The sequence below is a fragment of the Phodopus roborovskii genome, unplaced genomic scaffold (genome assembly GCF_943737965.1).
Source record: "Phodopus roborovskii unplaced genomic scaffold, PHOROB, whole genome shotgun sequence".
Taxonomy (NCBI): Eukaryota; Metazoa; Chordata; class Mammalia; order Rodentia; family Cricetidae; genus Phodopus; species Phodopus roborovskii.
The window spans coordinates 1,506,223-1,515,735 of NW_026126707.1; the positions used below are offsets into that span (position 1 = coordinate 1,506,223).

The window sequence follows — 9,513 nt, forward strand, 5'->3', positions numbered from 1 at the left end:
TTTCCATGTGAATTTATTTTATTTATTAAGACTAAAGTCAAGTATGATGTCTAATATGTTCACTAACTCTTTTACATGATGTGGGATTTCTCTTCCATGATTTCTTCTCTATAACCTGATATCAAGACGTTAAAAAAGGGTTAGAGACACAAATGAAAAAAAAAATTTATGAAAAGTTCATTACCGGGTCCCGCCGGGAGCCGGTGCGGCCGTGAGTGCAATCGTGTCTTGCTGCAGCCGCTGGTCTGGCATGGTGTTGGGTGCTGGCCCGCCTCGCCTGACTCGCGGTGCTCAGAAGAAAGGTGGCAGTAATGCTAACACTGGCTAGCAAGCTGAAGCGGGATGATGGTCTCAAAGGATCCTGGACATCAGCCTCCACATCTGACTCCACTCGGAGGGTTTCTGTGAGAGACAAGTTGCTTGTTAAAGAGGTTGCAGAACTTGAAGCTACTTTACCCTGTACGTGTAAAGTACATTTTCCTGATCCAAATAAGCTTCATTGCTTTCAGCTGACTGTAAGCCCAGATGAGGGTTACTACCAGGGTGGAAAATTTCAGTTTGAAACTGAAGTTCCTGATGCCTACAACATGGTGCCTCCCAAGGTGAAATGCTTGACTAAAATCTGGCACCCCAACATCACAGAAACAGGAGAAATATGTCTAAGTTTACTAAGAGAACATTCGATTGATGGCACTGGCTGGACTCCCACTAGGACATTGAAGGATGTTGTTTGGGGGTTAAACTCATTATTTACTGATCTTTAGAATTTTGATGATCCACTGAATATTGAAGCTGCTGAACATCATTTACGAGACAAGGAGGATTTCCGGGACAAAGTGGATGAATACATCAAATGCTATGCCAGATGATAAGAGGAGAGATTGCAGGTCTGAGGACAGTCACAGTTGTCTCTGATGTGAAACAGCTCGAGGTAGCCCTCCTCCCCATCCTCATACTCCCTGTCAGCCCCTTGGGATTGTCCCAGTCTTGCGACCATGTTGTCCTGAAGAAGACCATCCTCCTGACTACACAATACAGCAAGAAAATATGTCTGGACCTCGAGAGCACTGTCTGCTTCCCTTAAAATGTTTACTGAAACTCCACTGTCTAGGCTGTGGGATTCCTCCGAAGTTTTAATGAACTCACTATTGAGGATAGTGCTTGCTTCCCTTCCCCCCAACAAAATCGGTGTCCTGCACAAGTGATGTAATGACATGTTCGGTGTGACTGGCAGATTGGCAATAAGAAACCCGCTATAAACTGTGATTGGATGAAAAAAAAAAAAAAAAAAAAAAAAAAAGAAAAGAAAAGTTCATTACCATGACTCATGTCTGTTTTATGAGAACATACTGTAGTTCCTCCTACTGGTATTCTCAAGGGTATAACCTTATTTTCAAACACCATGAACAGTCACAAACTCACACACTGACATCACATAAGTAAAATTAAATCAAATCTCTAAACAGATTTTCATATGTGCATATTTTCTCTTGTGAGCACTCATTCCTGTAATTAAATTATTTAAACTGACAGTTCTTGTTAGTACCCAAAATAATGTAAATATTTGTATAATTATGTAAACCAATAATCCTCTATTCCATGAAGAGTCCTGTAAAGCTCGCTCTTGGGGTGTTAATATACAATATCATCACATTTTATGATTAATTGTTTCAATTGATGACAATGACATCCTTCCTGACTGGAGTCTGGCCATTCTTCCCTGCCAGTTAAATGCTACATCACCTCTTCATTGTGATAGATAGCTATTACTGACTTATTTAATCATTTCAATGATTTAAATGATGGACAATGGCATCATTGATTCCGATTAGGATGTAAATATCTGCCAGAGACGAGGTTAGGAATATTGTAGACATGGACACAGCACTTCCTGAATGATCTATGCATCACCCAGAGTACTATGCATGATGGATGATTGAGTTGCGAATATTCCATGGTACCCTCCGAGAAGTACAAATACGTCACAAAGGCAGGCATGGTGGTCTGGGTGTTTGACTCCCTGCTCTTCCTCCATATCTTCACATTGGTTGTGATCTATGACTAGAAGAAAAGGTGTCACAAGGAGTTCGGCTACATGGCCAAGACCTCGCTAAAGGATGACAACCCAGAACACGGAAGAAATGCTCTCTCTCTCGTCTCTGCTGGTGATGCCCCTGCTGCAGCCATCTTTTGAGCTGATATCAAAATTTAGCTACTATTGCTCTGCCAGGTATGGGCGCGTCATCTCAGGTCCTGCCCCACAAGAAGAAAGATTCAGGCGCAGGTGATGAGGTCAGGCCAGCAGAGTTCTTCAGGAAAGAAAGTATGATTGTTTGATTATTAACGTATGGAATTTTAAAAATCATTGATGACAGCATAATTTATCATGTTTGGCATGTCTGCCCAGGAATTGATAACACAAAAAATATCAAAGACTAACATATGTAAAGGTGTAATTATTAAATTCTTTCATTATATAAATGGTGAACCCTGAAGTTTGGTGCCACCTTGTGTCATTCAAGTGTGACAGACAATCTATCTTTCTGATTCTTTCATTACTAAAATCTGTCTTTTTCTACTCCAGGAAGAGTAAAGTCTGGATCCACCTTGTTGGTGTTAACTGTCTCCTGTGATTTTATTATTTATTTATTTAAATCAATGGTGATATCATTTTGTTATCTCTCTAGAGGTAAATTATGAGAAATTGTCTCATTATTCATTCATTTTTTTTGTTAAAATCTATGATTAAAAACTCAATGATGTCTTCAGTTTTGAGCAATCTCGTAGGGGTCATGGATAAAACACCATCCACTTGTTTAATTTGTATTCATTTAATTATGAAAATCTGTCATTATATATTCAGTGATCACTGGAATTTTGAGCCCCCTTCTAATAGTCAATCGTGCCAGACCATCACATCATCTAATACTACACTAACATATTTAACTGTAAAATTAGGAAATTAAATAATAATTCATCAGTTCATTATCGTATTTAATGGAGTCAGGTTTTAGCAGTTGATGATGTAACATCATCTCATTACTTGATTATTTAGCTATTGAAATAGATCGTTACATCAGCCATAGGTTTACAAGTTTGGTGCCATCTTGTCAGAGTTAACATAAAATGCCAATTAATTGATTTTCAATTTAAGTTTTTAAATAAATCCTTATTCCAGGAAGAGAAGAGTCTGTCTTCTCCATGTGGGACTTAAGTATGCATCACCATGTCGTTGTTCAATTTTTTTTCCTTATATATTAATCATTGAAATCGATGAAGATGTTGTCCTTCATGACTGGAGTCTGGCCATTCCTCCCTGGGAGATAATCGTGTGGCCTTATTTAATTATCTAAGTAATACTTCCTTGACCATCGCTGGAGTTTGGCTCCATCTTATGAAAGTTAAGTATGGAGGAATTTCCATTCATTACTTATTTGGTTATGTAAATAATGATGGTGTCATACATTATGGGTTTGGCTGCTGTGAGATTTTCACATACAGGAAATCGGTACCAGAAGAAGTGCCCAGAGAAAGATGGACACTGGGTTATCCAGTGATTACTGATTATATAATGATATTTATTTAACGATCGAATGGTTAAAGATTTTAAAAAACTGTAATACTACGCATGCTAATTTTCTTAGAGGTTGCGACAGAAGTGACCCATGAAGGACACAGTCAACACTGACTTTAAAAATTGAATAATTTAATAATCTCATGATCAGAGATTCTTAGCAAATGACCTACATTGTGCTGATAACATGACACACCACCAATTCTAAATAACTCTAAATAATCATATTAGAAAGTGGGATATAGGACTCAATAGAGAATTATCAGTTGAGGAATCAAAAATGTCTGAAAGAAACATAAGACAGTGCTCCAAATCCTTATTCATCAGCCAAATGCAAATCAAAACAACTCTGATAAACCATTTGATCAAGTTGCTCTAATTGTAAGAGAATGAAGAGTTTATTTTCTTTTCAATAAATAGAAAAGTATTATGGTAGAGGCGATTAATGGTGTTGTTTCCATTCTGCAAATGAGAAAATTGAAGCATAGAAAATAGGTTTAAATACTCATCAATATTCTTGAATGGCATAATGATGCTTTCGTTTTCATGCTTATATCACTATAGGCATGTTGTAGAGAGACTGGTAAATATGTGTATAAAAAAAAAAAAAAACAGGGCCCTGCTTTGTTTTTGTGAGAAAATCAGTGAGGCTATAAGGTTAGTCCATTGGTGGGTATGCTAATTTTAGCATGTGGGAAGTGCTCTAGAATGTGACAGAATGTTGGATCATAAATGTTGCATGGAAACACTGCTTGCATTATGTATCCTGGTATCACAGGCCAGGGACCAGAGAGCAGCTTCGATAAAGTGTTTCCATGGCACATTACAATCTCCCAAGATAACTCTCCTAAATCATTTAATGACAGCATGTGATTCACCTCACAATGTCTTAGCCAAATCTCTGGAATTTTGCCGATAGCTTTTACTGGTTACCCGATTCAAGATTAGCTAATATCAGAGAACATAGTCTGTGGAGAAACAGTTCAAAGACTTCTATTTATGAATGCTCTCGCTCTCCTAAGAAGTAATATAATTAATTAAAATATAATAAGACTCATAATTATTCATCAAAAGGTGAATTTTCCATTGTTTACTTCCTTCAGGAAGGTGATAATCCATTTGTTAGAGTAGACTTAGGGATTATTGGATTGCAGTCCATCAATTTTGAGGCAGCTGTCCAACATTAAATATGTGATATCATCTAAAACCCTGCATACAAAATGACATTTCAGCATTTACACATTTTACTACTAAACTCTGCGGTTAAATAAGATATGAACTGGGGAATTTCACACAATTTTTTTGGAGTCAAGGGAGAGACAATTGTGTCTAGGATGGCAGTCCATTTCATCATTTGATTATCTTATCAATTCATTATTAAAATAGGACATTAGATAATCCATGATCAGTGGAATATTGATCCACAATGTGGGAGCCAAATATTTTCGACCATCCAAATATTAATTATGTAATTAAGTTATTTAAATTAATGATGACAGCATTGTTCACGAGTCTGGTTTGGTGCCACATTAGAGTCGTTAATGATGTTACATCAACTCATTGTTTGATGCTTTAGTTATATAAAACAATGATTATATCATCCATGACACCTGGAGTTTGGTGCCACACTGTTGCATCAAGTGTGGCAGATCATCTTATCACATAATTATGGTATTTACATTGACAATTCCTGATAATTACCAAGATAATGTATACATTTGTATATTTATGTAAACCAATAATCCTCTATTCCATGAAGAGTCATGTAAAGCTCCCTCTTCAGGAGTTAATATGTAATATCATCACATTTTATGACTGAATGTTAGAATTCATGATGATGACATCCTTCATGACTGGAGTCTGGCCAGTCTTCCTTTCCAGTTAAAGACTACATCACCTCTTTATTGTGACAGTTAGCTATTACTGCCTTATTCAATTATTTCAATCATTTAATCGACTGACAATGATATCATCTATACTGATTAGGGTGCAAATATCTGTCAGGGACAAGGTTAGGAACTTTGTAGACATGGACACAGCAGTTTCTGAGTGACCTATGCATCACCCAGAGTACTACGGATGCTGGATGATTGAGTCCAGTAGATTCCATGGTGCCCTCCGAGAAGTACAAGGACTTCACCAAGGCAGGCATGGTGGTTTGGGTGTTTGACTCCCTGCTCATCCTCCTCATCTCCACATCGGTTGTGATCTACGATTAGAAGAAGTAGTGGCACCAGGAGTTCGGCACCATCACCAACACCTCGCACAAGGATGATGACCCAGATCACGGAAGATCTTCTGTCTCTCAGTGTAGGGAGCCGTCCCTACATTCTCCATTACAATATGGCACTGGCATCCGGCTGGCGGTTGGCATAAATAAGCCTGTGCGCGCATGCAAGGGGATTTCTCCCGCGCCTCTCCCGTGGCGTCATTCGGCCTGATGAGTGAGCAACCAGTCAGGGAGTGACACGTCCTAATCGAGGCTGAGTTTCTATATAAGGGTGTGGGTTTTTGCTCCCCGGGTCTTTGCTCTACAGTTGGAGTAAGCTTATGCTCTGCCTCTCAAGAAGCATTAAAGCTATTATCGCAGAAGGATCCTATCTGTGTGCCGCGTCGTTCTTGCTGGCGAGACAGTAGCGTGGGACAACTGGTGCCGAAACCCGGGAACTCGACCAATCCATCGTCAGCACCATCGAAGACCCCCAACTTTCGAGTTGGGAGGATTCAGAACTGCGAGGAGGTAAGTTCACTAAGCTATGACTGATCCTCATAACATCTTTGCTTTAGTATCGCTTTCATTCTCTTTCTGTTGATCCTCTTTTGTTACCATCGAGGCCGCTGTACTTAAGTCGGACCTAGATAAGCCGTGGTACACTGCGCCTCTTAAGTCTTTTGTAAATAAAAAAGCAAGGCACTCCAGATCCACTTTTGGTTTCCCGTGGTGCCAATGCTTGTAAGACGGACGTAGATAAGCCGCGGGCGTCCGTTGCACAGCCATGGGCTCTACGCATTCCACTGTTACAGCACTGCAATCAATCCTTACACAGCGGGATCTGAAGCTATCTCACCGACTCCTACAGCGATTTGTCAAGGATGTAGACAGTGTAGCTCCCTGGTTCACGGTCTCGGGCTCTCTCTCATTGGCCTCATGGAGGAAGTTAGGAAGGAATCTTGAGCATGCTCAGGCCAATGGAGAACTTGGGCCTAGCGCTATGGCCATCTGGACAATGATAGAAAATTGTTTAGAGGATGAGGATTGTAAGACTGCTATTGTGGAGGGACAAGGGATTTTAACCGAGTTTCAGGATAGTCTATCAGAAGCTGAAGAAAGCGAGAGGATGGGTGCGCACAAAAAGGAAACGAAAAGTGAAAAATACCCTCTGGAAAAGATAGCCAGCAGGAGAAACCAAAGAAATCCCATAGGAGGTCAAAAAAGAAAGACCTAAAGAAAAGGGAGAGCTCAAGCGGCCTCTATCCTAAGTTATATCTGGAGGCCCCGGGTATTGAAGGCCCCTCTGAGTCCGAAGAGTCTGATGTCTTGGACACGGAAGAGGAGGCGGACTTGGAGGAAGAGGCCGCCAGATATGAAGGGGAAAGGTACCACCGCGATGATGATTTTGGCTTTTCTATTACTATTAAGAAAGGGGACGAGAAGCCTTCTGCTTTATTGCCTTCTGCTCCTCCGCCTCCATATGAGCTTGATAACCGAGGGACCCGAGGATCCCGTAGAGAAGGCTTCTCCTTAATCCCGTGAGGGGTCAGAAGAAAGCTGGCTTCGTTACACCTCACATTTCCAGTTTTCGAGAATGCGGACGGAGGGAGAGTGGCCGCCCCAGTGGATTATAATCAAATAAAGGAATTGGCGGAGTCAGTCAGAAAATATGGAGTTACAGCAAATTTTACCATAGTTCAACTAGAAAGATTGGCCCTGTATCATTTGACTCCAGCAGATTGGGAGACGATTGCAAAAGCAGCTTTGGTCAGCATGGGCCAATATATGGAATGGAGGGCCCTCTGGCATGAGGCGGCCCAAACACAGGCAAGAGCTAATGCTGCTGCAATAACTCCGGAGCAACAAGCCTGGACTTTTGAATTATTCACTGGGCAGGGCCCTCATGTTAATAATCAAATGAATTATCATTGGGGAGCTTATGCACAAATTTCAGCTACAGCCTTTAAGGCCTGGAAGTCGCTCTCCCGTAAAGGGGAGGGTAGTGTTCAGCTTACTAATATCAAGCAGGGCCCCCAGGAACCTTTCTCAGACTTTGTAGCCAGGATGACAGAAGCAGCAGAACGCATTTTCGGGGATACTGAACAAGTCATGCCCCTGCTAGAACAATTGATTTTTGAACAAGCTACCCAAGAATGCCGCACCGCTATAGCACCTCGAAAAAATAAGGGGCTACAGGATTGGCTCAGGGTATGTAGGGAGATAGGGGGGCCTCTGAGCAATACAGGTTTAGCGGTGGCAATTATCCAGGTGCAAAGACAGAACAAAAAACCTCCCGGTAAGACATGTTTTGGATGTGGAAAACCAGGGCACATAAAAAAGTACTGTAAAATGTCCAACGCCCCTAGGGCGAGCCTCTGCACCCGATGTGGCAAAGGCTACCATCGGGCGGAGCAATGCAGATCTGTTAGAGACATTAAAGGGAGACTCCTCCCTCCGACAGAGGTGTCAAAAAACGGGCAGATGGGCCCTTGGTCCCAGGGCCCTCGAAGATATGGGAACCGATTTGTCAAATCTCTAGAAGGGAACCAGGAGAGTGGCCAAGCAGACCCATCAGAATGGACCTGCGTGCCGCCTCCTCAATCTTACTAATGCCCCAAATGGGTATTCAGGCCGTGCCTTTAGAATCAATTATTCTGCCTTCAGGCACTATGGGATTGATCCTTGGGCGGGGGCTCATAGTACATCCAGGAATTGTGGATGATGCCCACACCCCCGAGATACAGGCACTATGCTCAAGCCCTACTGGGGTTTTCTCCATCAGTCAGGGAGACAGGATTGCACAATTGCTGCTCCTACCTCATGATAACCAACATGGGCCCATTGATGGTGTCCCAAAACAAATGGGATCCTCAGGAACAGACTCTGCCTATTTGGTCATGTCTTTAAATAGTAGGCCAAAAACTACACTTTGGATAAATGAAAAGAAATTTGAAGGCGTTTTGGACACGGGGGCTGATAAGAGCATTCTCTCCACCTACTGGTGGCCGAAGACATGGCCAATGGTGGAATCGTCACACTCTTTACAGGGTCTTGGCTATAAGTCCTGCCCCACTATCAGTGCCGTCCCCCTTAGCTGGAGAACCCAGGAGGGTCAAAAAGGGCAATTTACTCCTTATGTATTACCGATGCCTGTGAATCTATGGGGACGAAATGTCATGCAAGACATGGGACTGATGCTGACAAACGAATATTCACCACAGACTCAGGGGAGAATGGGCAAGATGGGATATCGGCAGGGCAATGGTTTGGGCTGATATGAACAGGGGTGCCTTGAGCCTGTTGCTCCTAAACCCAATAGAAATAGACAGGGTCTGGGTTTTTCCTAGGTGCCACTGAGGCAGCACGACCCATACCTTGGAAAACGGAGGATCCTGTATGGGTTCCTTAGTGGCCGCTTACCTCTGAAAAATTACAAGCGGTGAATCAGCTTATAGAGGAGCAATTAAAATTAGGCCATATTGAGGCCTCCACCTCACCATGGAATACTCCAATTTTTGTAATAAAAAAGAAATCTGGAAAATGGCGTTTGCTTCATGATTCACACGCTATTAATGAGCAAATGCAGCTTTTTGGCCCCATACAACGCGGTCTACCAGTGCTTACCACACTTCCCAAATTTTGGCCGCTATTGATTGTGGATATTAAGGATTGTTTTTTTTTTTCCATACCTTTACATGAGCATGACAGACCCAGATTTGCCTTTACT

General features: G+C 41.8%; 1 protein-coding gene across 1 annotated transcript; it reads left to right on the forward strand.

The window, feature by feature from the left end:
- The first annotated feature begins 268 nt into the window (after positions 1-268).
- On the forward strand, positions 269-1,140 carry LOC127214429 (NEDD8-conjugating enzyme UBE2F-like). The gene has a single exon (XM_051174842.1). It carries the CDS (start codon positions 312-314, stop codon positions 762-764), a length of 453 nt encoding a protein of 150 aa, XP_051030799.1. The 5' UTR covers positions 269-311; the 3' UTR covers positions 765-1,140.
- Positions 1,141-9,513: the final 8,373 nt, after the last annotated feature.

Coding starts and splice junctions, on each gene's coding strand:
- LOC127214429 (XM_051174842.1), top strand. CDS start 312: ATGCTAACACTGGCTAGCAAGCTGAAGCGGGATGATGGTCTCAAAGGA.